At 48.5% G+C, this 20,116-nt stretch overlaps 1 protein-coding gene across 2 annotated transcripts in view; it reads right to left on the bottom strand.

The window, feature by feature from the left end:
• The window catches only part of mxi1 (max interactor 1, dimerization protein), a 28,299-nt gene that overhangs the window by 3,963 nt on the left and 4,220 nt on the right, over nucleotides 1–20,116 (bottom strand). For both annotated transcript variants that reach the window (XM_079159124.1, XM_079159125.1), the window contains exons 3-5: nucleotides 17,334–17,363; nucleotides 1,580–1,694; nucleotides 235–433 (exon numbers count right to left, since the gene is read on the bottom strand). In XM_079159124.1, coding sequence (XP_079015250.1) covers nucleotides 235–433; nucleotides 1,580–1,694; nucleotides 17,334–17,363 — 344 coding nt within the window. The remainder of the gene's footprint in view (nucleotides 1–234; nucleotides 434–1,579; nucleotides 1,695–17,333; nucleotides 17,364–20,116) is intronic.

The raw sequence follows: 20,116 nt of genomic DNA, 5'->3' as shown, positions 1-20,116 counted from the left end.
GTAGTTAAATATGTATCCGGTTTCACTTGACTGGACCAGGTCGGAGTGACAAAGAATAGGGCCAAAGTTTACTATCAGGAAGCATTTACATGTCTTCAGCTCCACCTCACTTCACATCCAGCCCCAGAGGAGACTCTGAGGGCAAAATGAGCCCCGGAGCAGGTGGGGAGAGAGGGGGGGGGGGGTTTGATGGCTAAATTAAAAACCAGTTGTAGAGACTGCGGCCCAACTCACCTTGGTCCGAGTCAGAGTGTTCGGAGCAGAGGGTGGAGCTCACGCTGTCCATGCGTATCCTCTCTCCCTCCCCGGGGCTGCTCTGGGCTGCAGCACCGCTGCCTCCCCTCAGCAGCTCCAGCTGGCGGTGGAGGTGCCTCTGCTCCCGCTCCAGAGACTCCAGCTGGTACTGGCTCTTCCTGTCCGCCTCTTCAAGTTTCTGGTCAGGAGAAAGACAAAAAAAATGGTGAGCCGTATGAAACCTTGAGAGAGCAAGACGGCGGAGGGATACAGAGTTGATCGGAGTGAGAGACCGAAAGCTGGATATAAGAGATAGATGTTGTCTGTCTCTAAGGAAATTCCTTTCATATCAAAAGCCTGTCAGAATACAAAGGCGGCACGGAAATAAACAAACGGCGTCTGTTTTGGAATTCAGCCACTGAACCATTTGGTTCCCTTGGACTTTCCTCCTGCCAGCTCCGACACCCCTAAATGATCCCCCCCCCCCCTCACCTGCCTCGTTTACACCGCGGCGCCTCTTCTCGTGTACGCCTTGCGCTGCGAGGGAGGGGCCGCAGCAGGGACGGACACAGTACCGCGCGTCGGGCTTCTAACCCTCTAGCCTTACGTCACCGTTCGCCCGACCGTGACCAGCGAGACTCCCGGCGACGCACCAAAACAATAGGCCGTCAAAAGAGGAGATGGAGAGACTCAAGCTGACAGCAGCAGAAGTGCTCAGTGGTGACGGGAGTAGTGAGGCGGGGGGGTGGGGCGGGGCGGGGCTCACAACAACAATACCCGGCTTTATGCTTCCCCTCTCCTTTACATGAACGCACACCACGGCAGGCGTTTCCCGTGCTCCCGTCTCATGCCTGTTGTTTAAGTGGACGGGAAAGCATGAAGCAGGACGTCGTAACGTGTTACATGCTCGGGCAGTGACCAGCTGAGTACAGGTCACACTTCAACTGGAGGTTTGTTTGCATGAGACCATTTTTGATGCTGAGGGAAATGTAGGATATTCACACGGCATGTTGTTGTCAAAACATTTGGGTGGAATTGTTCATGGATGTGCTCTAGTTCTGCCCCTCATTGGATGTTTGTACTGTAATCTATTACACAACAGCTGGTCCATGAACGCTGATCGCAGCGGGTTTTTTTAGCGCATGTTACCAACACATCATTACGTTAACTTGTCATCTGAGCAATTAATTGTTATCTGGTTCTCATCTTTTGTTGCAAGAATACTTCATGTGTTATACTTCATTTTTAAAGTCTTGAGGGTCAAATACATTTTATTGCCGTTTGGCTTGCTTCATTTTCTTCCTTCGCCACGCGGCTCATATTCACGAATCTTTAGCTCCTTTACCTTTATGTGTGCTTTGGCTTTGTTGAGCAGGCCCAGGGTGGTGTGGCGGTTGCAGTCGGGTCCCAGGGGTATGAGGGCCTTCAACCTCTCCAGACACAGCCGCAGGTGAGCTCGTCTGCGCGGGAAAGAGAGAAACAGAATGATCAGACACATGACAGCGTACGGAAGGGGAGGGGCTTAGGCCTGGACAGGAAAAAGGGAAAAGTCGGGCATGCTGGCAGTCAAATGTCTTGCTACAATAGCGCCGAGGAATTGTAACAAATCAAAGTTCACCCTAAACACCGTTTAAAGCCCTTAAAGCATCTGAGAGTAGGATGTCTACCTTTTAAAAGATCTGCACTTTAGCACCTAAATACAAGTGGCATTCTGCCATCCTGGGATGCAGACTCATTAAGACACATTGTATTCTCACTTTGGGACAATCCACCAGCTGCAGACCCGGCTTATAGTTCACACAATACTGCAGGTTGCTATGATTCACGTCTCGTGTAAGCCTCGGGACGATACATTATCCTCTGCTGGTATTTCTTGCGCCCAGCTTTAGTTACTCTTCTCGTCTCCATTACAAACAAGTTTTAGCTGAGAGTGTGTGTGTGTTTGTGTGTGTGTGTGTGTGAGGGAGGGAAAGGTGTAATGGCATTTCCTGGACCCTGCTCGGCTTGCATGCTCCATCATCCTGACAGTCCCTTAGTCCGTGACTGCAGACAGGCCCGGGGTACTATCTATCCTGCTAATGGCTCCCGAGTTGAGAGGTAAAGGGCGATAATTGTGGTTATAACACAATCAGCGCTCCATTAGCAGGGGGCTGCCCTTTTAGCTAGCCAGAAGGGGAAAAGTGGAGAGACATTAAGAGTCAGTGGACTCAGTGGAGCCATCCAGGACCTCAGGAACAATCTGTGTGTGTGTGTGGGGGGGGGGGGGCCCCGAAGGAGGCAAGCCCAGGGGACCAGAGCAGGAATTCACTGCACTGATTATGCCGGGCTAGACATGCTCTCTGCGATGCTCTACCGCTTTAACACTGGGGGAGACATGCGAGCACTGGATGGAGTATATCTGCATGTGTGTGTGTGTGTGTGTGTGTGTGTGTGTGAAGGAGAGGTTCGGCTATGCAGGGACGGCGGTGATAAGAACACGAGAGGAGAGCAACCTTTACACCGGTGGAGTATGCGTGAGTGTGTGCTTAAACTACATGAACAAGACAATTGTCTGGGTAATGAAAGAGGAGTTCCCCCACCGATCCAGTTGGTAGCGTTAAAGTCACAGAACACACACACACACACACACACACACAGCCGGGGAGGTTTGTAATGATGATGGGTCCGGCTCAGGTCATCTGTCTGTGTAATCAGTTCTGATCACGGGAGAGAGCAGAGTCCACCTTCGCTCTTTATCTCTGTTTGTCTCATACGAACCCCAACACACACATACGCACGTATGCCCGTATACAGAGATCAGCTGGCGATTAATCACCATCTACTCTTACTCTACGTGCAGATCCACCCGGGAGATGTCTAGGAGACGCTACAGGGAGAGGACAACATGGCAGAATATCGGCCTCAGCAATCCCAATTGTGACCATTGTGTTCACCACGGTAGTGATGATTATTACTTGATCATCGAAAAAAACGAGGCAGTCCATCTGCAATTTGCCCCGCTTGCTGTTGGAACCATTTACAACTTAAGTAGGCCATGTACGGGGGACCGTTTCCGCATTGCTGATGGGCCAATAAATGATTTATTGTGCAGCTGTAGCCGAAGAGCTGACACACATGTACTTTCACATTACGTGCAAGAACAAACGCACACTTGCTCATGAACGTACCTATTTAAAATCCTTAAACGAGCGTGCCACTCGTGCGTGTGAACACTGTAAGGACATACTGTTCGTTCTTACTTTTCTGCCTTAGTCACAAATCCAAAAATGTTTCCACACACGGGGTGGGGGGGGGTGGGGATGTGTGTGTGTGTGTGGGGGGGGTTCTGATAAAGAACGAAGGCTGCGAGGGCAGAGCAGGAGGACGCACTGGTCTTGTACGGACGTGTATGTCTACAGGCACCGTGCTAACAGACGCCAGACGCGAGGAGGCCACCATCTTCTCCTCCACTCCCATCGAGATTAAAACAACCATCGCGCCTCAGATAACCCCTACTTACAACCACTCCTGTCCTCCTTCCACCCTCCCCTCTCCCTGACCCAAACTGACAGGATGGATGACGGAGGAAGCTGGGGGGGGGGGGGGGGGGTGTACGCTGACCGCACAGGCACCACATATCTAGCCCCAAAAACTCCCCATTACGGTTCCCAGCGCTCTATTAGAGAGTGCGGTGTGAGGAGCTGCTGAATCGCCACTTTGTGCCGAGTCAGTGTCGAAAACATCAACACCCTTTCCCCACCCGCATGATGAGGAGGAGGAGGAGGAGGAGGAGGAGGAGGAGGAGTCTGCCACGCCGGCACCTTCTTGAAAGTTCAGCTACTTTCTGCACGGTGTGATCTCCTGTTACAGCAAACACATGCTGGACTCAAACGCCCTCCCCGTGCCTCTCATTGGTAGACAGACGTCTATGTGACAGTTTGTCCTAATCTCAGGGTGCACGATGTGCTCTGCTGTGGAGCAACTCTGATAACTAGAAGAAGCAATAGGCTGCCTGATAATTGGTAAAAGTATTTACTAGTATTTCTGAACTCATTCTGGTAAAAAAAAAGAAAAGAAAAGAAAAATGCATTATGTCCTCAGAGCAACTACAAAGGCAACTAAAGATACTGTCTGAGACTGGTTTATCTGTGTCACCAGCACTATCTCTAACTGTCTCAGTAAAGGGTTAAAGGCCACAAGCTACTAGCTACCGGCGATGGCCCCAAGACAGCCTCCCAATCCCTTTTAAAAGGCTTGTTTATCGTGCGGACCCGCAGCCAAAGAGCTTAAGCCACTCGCGGCTTACGATATGAGTGGCGGCTTGTGACCATTAATACCTGCGTGCCTCTGCCTCCTCCTGTAGCCAAGTAACACCGCAACGAGCCCCAGGGCTTAGGAAAAGACTGGCGCTAGTTACATAAACAGCAAGCGGATCTGCTGTGCAGTCCCATAACTTCATGTCCTCAGCCGATAAAGCTGACGAAGGGTTGCTGTTAATGTGGCGACGCTTTCGTCGCGGGTTAAGCTGCTCCCCGGAGACAAGTGCTCACTAGCTATAGCATCTTGAAGAGCTAAGAACAGGCCTGATGCTGTACTACTAGTTAGCTATGTTTAGCTTTATTATGAAAGGATTTTAAAAATCATCGATGCAATGACTATAAAATGTCAAGTTGGAGCTCATTAAGGTATTTTTTTTGTAATAATCACACCTTCTAGTGCTCAAAAAAAAAATGTCAAAACAATAAAAATGTATAATAAAGCCATAAACGCAATGAATGACAGGAACCCTACAACCGGCCGGGTGGAAAGATCAACAAAGTGACAAAGGAGTACGTCGACAGAACGCATATTAAACTCTCCCTAATGCAGACTGACAGTGGCGAAGGCCCTTTGTATTCCCAGTGTCGAGTGAAAGGCACAGAGAGCTGTAGGTTCGCCTGAATGGGGAGCTCTTCATCTGTGGCGGATTACATAACACGTGGCCAGTTGCTACCGGGACCTGTGCTCCAAACTGTCACGCACAGCAGGGATATCAAATCCCTCGCTGACAACAAGACAACACGGGCAGAAAAGCCTCGCTTTTTTTCTTTTTCCTGGTATTCAGCTGTGGGAGATTCCTGGGATTGCAAGCGAATATAATAGCATGTTTCATTGGGTTGGTTTTTTTTCCCCCCCGCTGCCTTGAGGATATACCTCAGCAAACGGCCGCTTTTGAAAACCCACGCTCTCCCTCTGGGAGCGAGGCGGTGAGCTTCGGTGGACTACAGTCTCAATACAGATCGCCTGATCATGTAACTGGCTACTCAAAAGGAAACCACGGCTGCTGATCTCCCACGACTTCACGAGAGTTACCTGGAAATGTAAATGTGTGTTATTTTTTAAAATAAAAAAAAATAAAAAATGCATTTCAACTGGTAGATCGCAAGTGATATTTAAGTATTCATTTAAATTTCCAGCAAAAACAGATCAAAAACAAAAAAAAACCTGCAGATTTATTATATCCTGCTACACACCCGTCAGAATTAAAGTATGCAAAATCCTAGAGGCACCACCTGCAGGCTCACCGCAGACACAGCCGGCCTTCCCTTTCCTCCTGAGACAATGGGGTGCTTCCACTCCTACCAGTGTGTGTGTGTGTGTCCGTGTCTTCCTGTGTGGGCCCCAGATGGGTACGCAGGCAGGCAGCTCTGCCTTTTTGGCTTTGACATGCGAGCGAGCAGCCAGCCGGCCCCGGGTCACTGCACCACACCTTTCCTCCTCGTCCACCCTCCTCTCTCCTCTCTCCTCTCTCCTCTCTCCTCCCTCCTCCCTCCTCCCTCCTCCCTCCTCCCTCCTCCCCATGAATCACGTGCGGGACCTGCCCTTTTCTCCCAAATCCAGCCTTCTTCCCCTCGCTCCAATTCAGTCGAAATCAAGCGCAGAGCACTGCCTCATAAGTAACGCTGAGAAACAGTTATATTATCGGCAAATATGTCGTCATTTCTGCACGTCTTTTTCCTCTCCCTGTAGCCGTTTCAGAAGCAGAGGCCTCTTTAAAAAGGAGCACTTTGAAGCCCTCCCTGTTGGTATGTATGGGAGAGCTGCCCACCACAGCTCTTACAGAACCCACGCACATCATATGCACATCTCTCGTCAGCGCAGCGGACAACAGCGCTGCACTCAACCTCCCTCGTCCTTGAATCATATCGCACACAAATACACAGAGTGCATGTGCCTTTGGATGGGCACTGAAGGGCACAAACACACGCACACACACACACACACACACACACACACACACACACACACACACACACACACACACACACACACACACACACACACACACACACACACACACACACACACACACACACACACAGATATCTGATACCTCTGTAATCAAAACCCAGTGTCAGACAAATAGCCCTTTAGATTTTTGTCAGCGTGACGTGAAACACGTGTAATGGCAGCGACAAGCCGTAATTCCGTCAAGATGACAAGACGCAAACGGCGCAGTGTGGTGCCAAAAATATTCCTGTGACTGTCAGGAGGGGTGATGCAAGAGAGGAGCGTGAGAGCATAGTAAACAGTTCAGAGACAGGCGGCTTTTCAGCACATTCTCAGTCAACCGAAATGTCCAAACTTATCTCTCAAACCAAGCCACATGGTTTCAGTCCATTTGTTTAGCAATTTTCCAAATATATATTTATCGGCCTCAAAGACCGTGTAGTCCTCAAGTTAGCTCTGATGCTAACAGCATCTAATCTTCCAGTGTCTTCCCTTTTCATACGGCACACGTCATCTACATTTTCCTTTTTGTTTAACAGCCATGTTATTTAAAAAGGTATAATACTTTAGACTTAATTACTTGAGACGTCGTTTTACTTGCTCAGGAGCATCCTGTTACTTTAATTGCATTACTCGTTGGCTTTGCAGACAACAAGGGAGCAATCCAGACAATTACGCTCTGTGTTAAATTTTACGAACACAAAGTCAAAGCCTCACTTGATTAAATGTGTGCAAATGTGATGCCTGGCGTTTCCTGAGGGCAGTGAGTATTGAGAGGGGCTGAGCGGGAGAAAAAAATAAATAGAAAATGCATATTCATGCGAGTGTTCTTTGTGTGTGATTAAAATAAATGGAAATAAAAGAAACACCTGGGCCTGAAAAGTGGCACGGACAGAATTGTATTTTTTTCTTCTTCTTTTCAGGAAGCAAAAGCATCTGAAAGCAGCACTGACAATGCAACCAGAGTCTCTGCTTCTTTTTCCATTCGATGTCCTCCGGAACCAACGCCGTTAGTCGAAGCGCGAGCGATGGAGGAAAAAAAAAAAAGAAAAAAAGAAAATATGGCTGCCCTAGATTCCAAACTTGTGAATACATAAATAATGGATAACTTCTCAGGCCATCCAAGATGTCTGACATAATTACTGGATGTGCTCTTAAAAGGGGAGAGTTAGATTTCCAGCCCAGATACCAGTCAAAACACACGTCTCTTTAGCAAATCCTACACTCTCTCCAACACATTTAAAACACACACGCGCGCGCGATTCGACCTACTTCTATGCGCGCAGAGGGGGAGGATATTTGACCCTTCGCCCAGTTATTACACTAATTACACATCACCAATGACCGTCTCAGCGCTAAATCTCCTAAATTGACATGCAAAAGGAAATGAAGACATCACGACACCCTCTTAGAGAGAAAGAAAATGTAAAACTTGACTTTGAAAAGGAGTTCTACTGTTCCTCGCTCCTTCTCGAGTGTCGAGGCTCATTTCAAGCAGCCACGAATCATGATTCACGGCGACATCAAAGATCATCGGAGTGATTAGAGCATTTTGTAACGCAAAGCCTCATTTAAACGTAGACTAAGCCACGTCCAACCGAGCACTGCATCAAATCAACGGCCAATGATCTCACTGTGTGGCGGAGGGCAATTAAATCAAAACAGAAGATGTGGGCACAGATGTTTTTTTCCCTCCTACGCTTTGAGCGGTATTTTCCAAAACACCCCAAATCCATTATCACATGGTTAAAAATAACCGGCGTGAGATGACGCCCGGGTGGGTTCGAATTGGTGCGGACCGGTTGCCGAGGCGGATCCGCATGTTAAGGCTCCCTCTCCCGGATCATGTGTAGTGAAACAACATGTGAACATGTCGCACAGCCATCCACACTCTGTGCAGATGCTGACATACAATATACATGGGGGGGAGCGGGGGGGGGGGGGCTCAACACACATGGTAGCCCATACACATGTTCCCCATGATATAGCACATTTGGCATCAACACCTGGACCGTTTTCCATTTTCTTTTCCCGGCAGTGCAATACAATGACATAAAGTATACCTGCGTTTGGCTTAATTCAGAGTGAAAATTAAGTGCAATTATTTGATCAGGAGTGACAACACCTGACATGTGCATTAACAACCCGTGCTCTAGGCCCTGTAGCCCATACACATGAGCGCTTATAATGCAACGCAGAGCACACACCCAACTACAGGAAAGACAACAGTTCTCTGTGTTTGCTCACCACCTTTGTTGACTGGATCGCTGAGTTAACACAAAGGGCAGGGTTGTGTTGTTGTTTTTTTCCTCTGCTAAAGATGCCTCTTCCAGGATTCTCTGGTTTTTATGCCACCTATGTCGTTCTATGTCTCTCTTTCATTGTGTGTGTGTGTGTGTGTGTGTGTGTGTGTGTGTGTGCCTCTCTCACATGACGGGTTGCAGCCAGGGTCACATGTTTACCCAGTACAGACAGTGGCACCTGACTGAATAGGCTTTTTCTTTTTTAATAGAGGAAACTACCACTCACTAGGTCGACTGCCGGAACAGTCATCAAAGAGGCAACAGCCTGGCTGAAAGAACTGGCGCCGGCCCTCGTGTGCTTTAGCCAGCTACCAGCCTTATTATCTGAGCTATAAATGGCAAACGCACATGAAGACTATCTTTTATGTTGAATGGCTCTGGATTGGGATGGTGAAATCATTATTCTGGTGGTTTCCCTTCATGTTGAAAACTTTTTTTTGGATGATTTATGATTCGCCAGACGGTTCCAGCGTTAGCCCATGAATGGCACAAGATGTTAGTCGGACCTTAAGACTAACCTTTACGATTTGAAATGGCGTCCTTGTTACTGAGGCAAAGATAGGCAAATACGAAGAGCTACATCAGAGCTGGTGTGGCGACAGTTAGATTTCGTTCACTGCGGATGCGCCAGTTAGTCCGTGGAGTTTCCACATGCACACACAAGATTAGAGCGATCTTTGCCCTACAGCAACTGCAGGCTCTCTTTTTTTCTTTTTTTTTCCCTGACAGACCGATGCATCCCTCATCTCCTTTATGAAACACGGACAGATGGGATAGATGCGGAGAGTCGGAGCGAGACAGAGAGGGTGAGATACAGAGTGGGGGGGAGGAAGGGGAGAGTTCTGTCTAATCTGCCCAGAAACTAGCCACGGGCACAAACCAGAGCCAGTCTGTCCCCACTTCCACCGGGTTTACCGATGGCAAGCGGCTAAAATCCACTCGCTCCTCTCAAGTTCTGACTCAAATGTGAAGATGAACGACTACAAAACACATGACAGACAGGCATGCTTTGCCACGAGTGTGTATATTTCATGCGTGGATGACATCAGTGGAAATTTCACCCCTAACCCTGAAAGGTTGAGAGCTCTACTCCTGGAGCTGCAAAGGACACACTGACTGAGTGAACTGAATAGTTTGTGCTACGTATTGGCGGTGACAGCATGTAAGCGCTTGTGAGGCTACTTCAACTACAAGTGTTAGAAAAGTTCCCCTTCTTCGTCTTTCACCTGACAGTGAACATGAAAGGGGCCGGAAACAAGAACACAGAACGCTGTTGCGTCCCTTGATAGAAACTTGATCAGATACTTTTAACACCAGCAGCTCAACTCTTCCGGATGCTCCTTGGAAAAAAAATGAAAAACGCTCCCCCCTCGGGTGTCGCCTCCCTTGCAGCTCAAGTCGTAGCGGTTCAATCATCCACTGAGGGCTTTTCCTGTCCAAACTGACAGACATTTGTTAAGTTTGACAAACAGGGCTGAGGAATGACGGGAATGCTCATCCCTCTCCCACACACACACACACACAGCAACCGCTTTTTCTTTTTCATCTGAGGAACAATTATTAACAAGTCTTGGGACTCCATGGGAACTATGCTGGAGGATGACCCATATTCTGCTTCGATGGCAGGGAAGGAAACAGAAATGCAGAGGGTGTGAAAATGCATTGCTGCATGTGGGTGGGTGGGGAAATGGACTTTGATATTTCGGAGCATTCAGGCAGTTGTGACCTCAATCCCCCCCCAAAAAAAGAGATTCAGCATGTGTGGAGGGGGGGGGGAGAGAGAGAGAGAGAGAGAGAGAGAGAGAGAGAGAGAGAGAGAGAGAGAATCTTTCCGGTTGGCAGTAAAGCTCGCTGTAAAAACGCATATGGATTCGGGGTTGAAACCACACTGGAAACTGGGGCCAATAAAATGCAAATGGGAGGGCAGAAATCAATTTGGACTCGCATGAATCCACCCCGCCTCCGCACAACCAATCGCGAGGCCACGAGTGGTAAATAAAGCGAAAACGCGGCTGATTACTAGGCAGACCGATGCTTGTCGTCACGCCAAACCTGCCGATGCACACACGGACAGCATCCGCCATGCATGGCCAAAGTGCAGAGGAGGGATGGAGGACAGACTGGAATGAAGAGAGGAGGACTAGATGGGGACAGAGACGAAGCAAAAAGACGGTTGAGCTTGAGAAGAAAGGGATGAAAGAATAGTTTGCCCCCTTTCTTACAGCGGCCACAGACAAAACACGTGCACAAACACGTACACACGTGCAGAGCGTATTGGAGTAGAGAGGGAGCGGGGGTGGGGGTGGGGTGGGGATGCGCTAGCTGTGCAGCGGGGCTGTTACGTGCCGTGCGGAACGTAACGGGGGCCGAGAGACTCTGGGGCCGGAGCCCATCACCAGCGCACGGATTAGTTCACACGTGCACACTGCCTTTTAATCTGCTCCACTGACAAAGGTTGGAAGAGAGAGAGAGAGAGAAAGAAAGAAAGAAAAGAAAGAAGGCTGGAGACAGAAGGGATGGAGTTTACGAAAGAGGGGGGGGGGGACACGAGAGGAGGACGGAGGAGGGGGGCGTGCCTTTAGGTGCACTGTGCACGACAAACGACCAATTTAATCAATACACACACGTCTTTGGTGGATTCCCCAAATCCCTTTAAAAAGCACACGCACTCGCAGATCACGTGACTGGACTCTTAACCGCTTACTTCCTTCAAACCCGCACTGACACAACGACACTGACCCACCCGCGTCCCCTCGCTCTGCCCTTTAGCCCTGTGGGACATGAGGGGTTAGGGCAGAGGCTTTGGATTAAAACTTCAATATGGCCTGGCTCCTAAAACGGGCCTGGCGTAAAGCCACGGGGATCCAGCCAGATGTTGACTCCTGGGGCAGGGAGGGAACTGGGTGGTGTATGTGAGGGGGGGGGTTGCCCTCTCAGACCACATCCAGCTGTGAATGTGTTTTAATACCTGCAACAGAGGGCCATCCAAATATTCTAAATCAACGTTTAACGCACAGTTGTGGCACACACTCACTTTGGTGAAACTCACTAACTTATCTCGCTAAGTCACTTAACCCAGTTGGAACAGAGGGCGCTCCGCTGGGGTTGGATAAATAATGACATTTAGTGCAGGCGTTGACCACGAGAGAGCATGCAAGGTGGCTGCAACGAGAGTGAGGGGTGGAGACTCGTCTCGCTGCCGCTTCATCTCACAGCTCTCATTGGTGAGACGCCGACCCCTGTGATTGGTCAGAAGGCAGTGGTGTTTCCCCGCTTTTCCCCAGCTGTACGGCTAAAAATAGAAGCCATAGTCAGATTTAGCTTAATTGAGTCTGTCTTGTGTCTTTATCGAGCATCCTATCCCCCCCCCCCTGCTTTCTATCTCTGTGTCTCTCTTTCTCTCTCTCTCTCTCCTCAAGGTACAGATTAAGTTAGCTCGGCTGCTAACGTGACAAGTCACTCCGGGGAGGGGGAAGGAAAAACAGGAGCATTTTTTTTTTTTTCTCCCAGGAACAACGTGACCACAGACTCATCCATTTGGCCCAAAGTGGGCTTATCAACAAGCCCTGCACAATAATGGAACAGGTTGAACGGCACACTATGTGGGAGGAACTGAACACTTTGCAGAGGATTGAAGTACAGCCCGGACAAACAGTCCCCACTCGGAAGTTGATTCATTTTTGAACGACCACAAAACAAATCACTGAGATTGTTCCCACTTCAGTCATTCAGACATAAGAACAAGCACCGGGTTTAAGCCTGCTGACTAAGCCCGCGTGCCCTTCCGGCCTTGTTCCGTTCGGTTACACCGTCCGTCCGCAGAGTGCTATGCAGATGCACTTTATCAGGACGAGGGCAAGAATGGAGTGCTGGGGGGAGCCTTCGAGTGGCGACAACCAATCCCCCTGCGAGGGGGCCTTCTTCACACCTGTCTACAGAACATCTGTGTGGGGACGGCTTCTGAGGATGTGAGGCAGAACAATGGCGACCTCTAACTTCACACTGTCTGGTACCGTCTGACAGCAAGCCACTGGAAATGTCGGGGTCCGCAGCGGTGTAGAGATCTGCGGCCTTTGCATCAAAGTTCTCACTCGAGATAATATTAAATTAAACAGATGTTATTCCATATAATATGCCATATAATATGCATTTATAATGTGTATTGTTGTCTTTACTATGACGTGTTCTCTGCATGAAGCGGCTACATACATAGCCCATATGAACTGCTCACATTGAAAACAGTCAGCTCATTCTTACTGTCTGCCATCTCTCAGCAGCGCTGTGTCACTCTGGTGAGTTTATTGATGCTTAAAGGCAAGTGCCTCTCTTTAAAAAAAAAAAAAGGTAAGTAACTGAGGGTGCCAATCCTGTAAAAACTCTCTACTGTCAGAAACCTGGCAACCTCAAGCAGGTGGGTGCGACAGAGAGGCGAATCAATGCAGGATAATGCACTCCTCCTCAAGCTCAACTCAGAGCTACACGCCCACACACACACACACGGCACAAGTGAAAACCCAAGTATCTCTTGTCTCGGACTGAAAGGGAGTATCGCTGCTTTTACTGGTGTGCAAAGTACACAGGTTGAACGAGGTAGCTTCCCCCAATCTCGAAGTTTTAAAACCCAATATGATCTCATCGTTAAAGCTGGTCACCTGCCACACTGGTTGTAGAGAAGGCAGGCTTGTAGCCACAACCTGTCGCCATCTGACTGCGTGTGGCGATTAGTCCCGCCCTGATACTGGCTGATGTGTCACCACGGTTTTAATTACCGGTTGGGGAATGCTCACACTGACACACGGCGGATCAGGCTTGCGTGCTGTTCGAGGCTTCCCCTTAGTCAGGTGTGTTGTGAACCCATCCCTCCGCTCATCCCATCAGCCTGTCAATTACTTCCTGGTCCTCTGACACCGTCGTTCGCTAAGGCAAAGCCAAAAGCTAGGCTCTTAAGGACTAGCACCGGGTGGCCTGCGAGAGGAAGGGGTGTGTGGGGGGGGGGGGGGCATTCCCCTGCACGTGTGCGTGCTCTAGCTGGGCTCACCAGACCAAAGATCAAGTCCCTTAAGCTGCTTTTTCGGTGCCAAGAAAAGCTCACAAGTCGTCACGTTGGTCGGGACAAATGGTCCGAGTGTTAGGCCCCGCAGCGGAGCCTGAGAATAGGATGCACTCACTGGGCAGACAACAGAAAGACTGCTGAAGCAGTTTGGCTTTCTTCGTGGAGCATCAGCACAGCCAGAGGAAATGTAGCCCAGGCTTATTCATGTTTGACTGCTCATCCAACCTCAAGGCTGGAACAACTGCGCTGAGTTTATAGCCCACTGGTTGTAAAAAAAACAAGGAGGAAATACATGAAGGTGCTTCAATCCCAACAGAGTTATGTACCATTTGAAAATGTGACACCTATTCATTGATATTCAGTGGTGAATGTTACTGCCTGGAGTACATGTTACTAAAACTCACAAAGTGGTTGTAACACTGAAGGATCTTTTAAAGCTAAATAAGAGGAGCAAGCTCTTAAATCTGACGGTATATCCGGACAATCTGGTCTGCTTTGCAGCCAAAGAAAGAAGCCTATCTCTCTCACACACACACGCGGAAAATAAAAACACTGGCAGTCGAGGTCACCCGCACCAATACAAATCGTAAAAGAGGCGTAATTATCTTCATTTGCCATTTCACATACCACTGAGCCAAAACAAATCCCGAGAGCGCAGACCTCGTGGATGCTCCTTACATGGCACCCAAGGACAAGCGGCCTGCCTCCCAGCTCTAATGGGCAAGACTGAGCCTTTTCAATATTCCACAGGCACACACTGATAAGTGTTTAACCCACACCGTTTGCCCAACTCCCCTCGTAAAAAAAAAAAAAAAAAAAAAAAAAGAAATCCAGCGGAAAAGCTAATATTGCTTCCACTGCCTGGGCACTGGGGAAACACAATTTGAGGGGTTTATTATAAGCCTGGCCTTGATAAACAATATTAAAACGAATAGGTCGCTGTGGAGGAGGAGGGTAAGTGATAAGCGACAGGATTTATTGTAGCAAGTAAAAGCCGGCTGTATTGATTATCCGTAAACGGAGTCATCATCTGAAAAAGGGACGAGAAAGCAACTGGTTGAATGATAATAGACCAAACCCTGGAACCCTGGAATACAGTATTTCACTGTAAAACAAGGATCAGCCGACAACTAACCTGAGCTGGGGAATTTGTTATCAACATGTTTAAAAGAAAAAAGGACTAATAGGCGGAAAGGCTGTGAGAAGTAGGGCTGTTAGTGAGGCACATGATCAAAGCCGCAGAGCCACCATGTTATCTGGACCCGCCGCACAGTGCGAGCATCTGGAATGTTGGTTGCCCCCCCCACCCCCCACCCCCCACAAACACACACACTTTCGGTCCCTTTTATTCGCATCCTTTGGTCTCCGCTGTCCCGACGACTCTACCCGTCACAGAGGTTATCGGGGGCCTGTGGTAGCCATGCAAGGCATATCGTCTGGCTGGCGGCAGATACACGAGATTGATAAGTGTTGGGGAAAAAAGGCCCCAGACAGGCTGGACCATAAAAGAGCTGCCTCCCAATTTACAGGACTTGGGACGTCTGCCGAGATGGAACGAAAGCTGCTACTACTACTGCTGCTGCTGCTGTTGTAGAATCATAGTATAAGCCTGACACACTTGGGTGAACAACTATGCCTGATACATAGAGCTTACATTGAGGCATGTGCTTAAAAGAGAATTGGATTAACTGCTGGCACAAAAAAAAAAAGGGAAGGGGTGGGGGAGGGGATTATAAACGATGCTGACTTTAAGTGTGCTTCCAAAAAGATGGATTACAATTTCAATTTTGACCCTCTTTCTTTGCTAATGGAATTTTGAATTAATCTTGTACTGTTCAACTACTCAGCAACACCACCACACTGAAGACGGAGACAAGAGAAATAGAGCAGGGTGCTAGTATCTGGATTTTACAGGACGGCCTGTTCCCAGCCCACTCTGTTCTCTCTCTCTCTCTCTCTCTCAGATTCTGCACAGACCAGCAAGGTGGTCAATGAACTGAAAACACACTGATGCTAAACGTATGCAGTCAAATGCATAAGTGAGTGGCTATTTCACCCTTTTTTTTTTTTTTTTACATCACATTTTACAAGCAGTTTCATTTTTACATCATTAAGTTATCTCTCCAACGGTTCATAACTCCGCAGTACCCATGATTCAGTGCCGAACCAAGCCAGCAGCGATCCCTTCTGTCCTGCCATCCACGGGCTTTAGTGTGCTCTGATTGGCAGAGATGACTAAAGCCCATAAATGGCCATGGGAACAGGCCGTACTACGAAGCGCCTGGCCGCGTGAATGTGGAAGGAGTGACGAAAACAGCCTTCACACTGTGTTTGCAGGAAGCAACATTTGAGCCGGCACCCTCTCTTTTTTTTTTTAAATGTATTTTGTGTGGGTGGAATACAAGGAAAATACAAAAAAAAACACAAGGGTGCTGCAATCTGCCGAGGCCAGTCGGCCGACCGGCTGGCCTCGAGTGGCATCGCGTATGAGCACCAAGATGACACATCAACTCTTGTCTATATTTAACTCACTGGATGCCTCTCTTTCCAATGTTCCCGTGCTTTTTTAGAAAAAAAGGCTGCCAGGGAGAATGGTGAGAAAAACAGGGACGAGGTGATCTGTAATTACGCTGAATGGATCCGGCCTCCCACATCCTTTCATTGTACCCACGCCCTCACAGATAATGAAATGGAAGGCAAGCTTCTTTTCTCCATTTACCATTAATCCTAGCAAGTCTAGCCTGCTCTTATTTACGGTGTCGAAAGAAAACCCATAACGACTTGACTCTTGAAGCCTGCAAAGTCACCGGGAATAAACACCAGCAAGCACCCTGTGTGGGTGGTGAACTCAATCTGATAAGGGCTTTGGAAGAGACCAGCGCCGGCGCCCTCAGAAGATGGTGTGGTAAACCATCACGAGCCACGGCCTCCCTGAACACCACACATCTCTTCCACTGTAGATCACTATCATGGATGCAGATATAACTCAGGATTGCAATCATCATCATGCAAAGCCACTGAAAGGACATTTTGTTCGGGCGTAAGGCTGACTTTGTTGCCACCTCCACACACGAATCAAACAAAACATCTTTGCATCAAAACAAGCACTGCACTTTTGACTTAAGCTCCAGCTCCGCCTGCATGCACCCTTGCCTGCCCACTGTAACTCGACGCCCTTAGCCCGGCAACCGCACTGTTGCATAACTCCAAAAAGGTGTGTGTGTGTGTGTGTGTGTGTGTGTGTGTGTGTGTGTGTGTGTGTGTGTGTGTGCGTGCGTGCGAAAGGAGGAAACGTCTTTAACTTAACACTACTGGGTGACCATTTACTTTAAGCTCTGAGGAGCTGTTGAAGAGGAAGAGCAAAAAAATATTTGTGGGGCAGAAACAAAAGCAGGACGTGATGGACTTGTTTACGTGTCAGTGCAGGGTGTGCATGTGCCTGCAGGCCATGATTTAAAAGGTTAAATATTTTGGAAAAGGTCATGCCAACTCACCTATTCTTCTCCAGCTCATTGTGTGTGGACCTGCAAAGACAGAAAACAGACGTTAAGCAAATGCATAGTTTCGCACGCTGAACAAGCAAAGTCCCAGAGTATCTGTTCCTCCTGAACAAGCAATGCACTCACTCCGATTGGGGAAGTAAGTCATGACATAAAGATAATAACTATACGAGCTAGACAAGCAGGGGGCCGAGATAGGCACCTTGTCGAATTTGAATTATGGATTTATTAATTAATCCCAAACGAGACCAAACTGGAGGCCCAGGGCACTGGAGCCTGTACACCAAGAAACGTCAACGTGACAGCCAGGCATTCACTGTGGCTCTATACAGCCTCTTCCTCAATAATGCACAGCACAACTCTGTGTGTGTGTGTGTGTGTGTGTGTGTGCTGCTGGGCAAGAGTGAGCGTGCACACACTCACGTGCACAGCAGCAGTCAGGGTTCAGAGCTCTGTTAATAATGTAAAGTGAATCAGCTGGTTCCTAAGAGTCTCTTTGTGGGGCAACATACTGAAGGGAGAGACGAGCCCTCCTCCTGATGCTTAAATGGCCAAGTTCCCATCCACACAAACTGCACTCCAGCTCCGGGTGGGGGGGGGGGGGGGGGGGGGGGTGTGTGGACTCAACAACCTCTCCTGAGTCATGTACACAGCACTCTCTGTATTGTGGGCTATCAATACTGCAATACGCTTTCCTCTGTCGTCGTACTTTTTCTTTTAATACTGAGCTGCCAAAAAACTGCCGCCTTCTTAACATGAAAGCAGGAAATATGGGGGGGGGGGAGATAAGAATGGGGGAGGAAGGAGGTAGAGACGGATAAGACAGAGGGACCAGTGCGAGGCTGTGGTTCAGTCAGTAAAATAAAACATATGTCCCTGCTCTTAGAGGAAAGGATTTTTTTTCCAGTTGAATTATTTACACCAATAAAAAAACACCATATGTCTGTCTCTATTTGAATAAATTACATTTCCTGTAGTTGGGTACGCAAGACTGGATGTTCAGTCAACTGCGGCGTCGTGTTGGATTGAACATGAAAAGGTGTGTGGCCAGGTGGAGAACACAGGGCTCACATGAAAGCCACTCTCTGCGAGAGCCTGAGTGCTCACACGTGCGCTCTCCTCACGGGTTTCAACTAACATATTCTACAACTCCGTAGTGGTCATACATGACTGTGTTCCGCTTCACACTACCAGTCACAACATAAGGAATCAAAATAAAAACGGATACACTTAACGATCAGCTTGATCTCTTCGGTCCGGCTACTTCTACCCTCTAAAGATGGACTCGGTGCTCCAGAATGATTTCTTTGTCGGGAAAACGAATAGTCGCGGTCTTTACGTGAATATAGAGTTACTTTAAGATGACTTTGCAATGGCAGCGAGTCCACCGATTTCTGTCAGACGAATACTTTGGAGTGCATAACTTGCGTCATCGGCCGCCGCTGTGCTTGCACTGTGTCCGTGTTGCTTGGAAACCCTCATCACGAAATGTAATCTCTTCCTCTTTAAGCATTTACACCACAGTCTGATCCCGTGTAATCATGTCATTTTGTTTCCCGGCTGACTATCACGATTCAAGAGTGATTAAAAAAAATATTTGGGGGGGGGGGGGGGGGGGGGGGGGGGGGCTGTTACAATTGTGGCCATGTCAAGCAGCTTACAAACGTGTTTTGAAAGGTGGCGATGATACAGACACAATATTTTTCCCCCCAATGGAAGTCTATTTTAGGGCAATACTGACATCACCTACACCATCTGTCCATCTGTTCATCTGAAAATGGGAGAGGCCTTAGGTCCACCCTGGTCCAAGCGACACACACACACAAACACACACACACACACACACACACACACACACACACACACACACACACACACACACACACACACACACACACACACCTTAGTATGGCCTCTCATTCAGAGAGATCCGTCTAAGTCAGCTTGCTTTCCCCATTGGCTTTTATCATCACAAACCGCTCTCCCTGTCGCCTGAATCAGATATCTCTGTGTCTCGAGCTCCACAACAATGCGATAGAGATTATAAACTGGCTCAAGGCCACACACGCAAAAACAACTGCAGTTACACTGTGTATGTGTGTGCATGTATATGCACACACAGAGTGGGTCAATGAGATAAAGCAACCCTGCTATAAACGGTAGACAAGCGAGGACAGAGTCAAGATAAGCCCATCGCTTTAAGCCTCAACACGCTACTGAGAAGGTATAGCTGCTGCATGGCTGCAGCAGGCCAGTACCGAGCAGGAGCATCTATATGACTGAGGTGCAGGTACTGTACGAGGTAGATTTCAGTTGTGGCTGTTTTCTCTCTGGCATCTGTGGACATTGTATTATGACATTGCGAGGTGGGGGAAAATGTATCACAACGTCAACTAATTATCACGATTTCTCCTCGTTCCATGTCTGGAGGCCATGAATAGGAGCGTTGGGTAAAGACGCGGACACGTGCCCCCATCGGTGACCGGTGCAGCAGTGGTGATATACAAAAAAAATGCGGTTTTGTTGGTTTGCGAGGTGTGCAAATCCAGTGGGGAATGAAATGAACGGCATCACAAACACGAGGCTGAGAAATGGTGCGAAACGCTAAATGGTGTCATCTCACCGAGTGAGATGAGAACGCGTCTCTGTGAAGAGCAAGATCAAAACATCATTCCTGCACAGTCTCGTATGTATAACTGTGCCAACTTCTTCCTATGAGTGCACCCGTCCTCGTCCTCCTAAAGAGTCGTTCACCTTAGTGGCCAAGAAGCTTCTGT

This window comes from Pholis gunnellus (genome assembly GCF_910591455.1).
Source record: "Pholis gunnellus genome assembly, chromosome: 5".
NCBI classification, from domain to species: domain Eukaryota; kingdom Metazoa; phylum Chordata; class Actinopteri; order Perciformes; family Pholidae; genus Pholis; species Pholis gunnellus.
The sequence above is the reverse complement of the archived record's forward strand: the minus strand, read 5'-3'. Positions and strand labels throughout refer to the sequence as shown.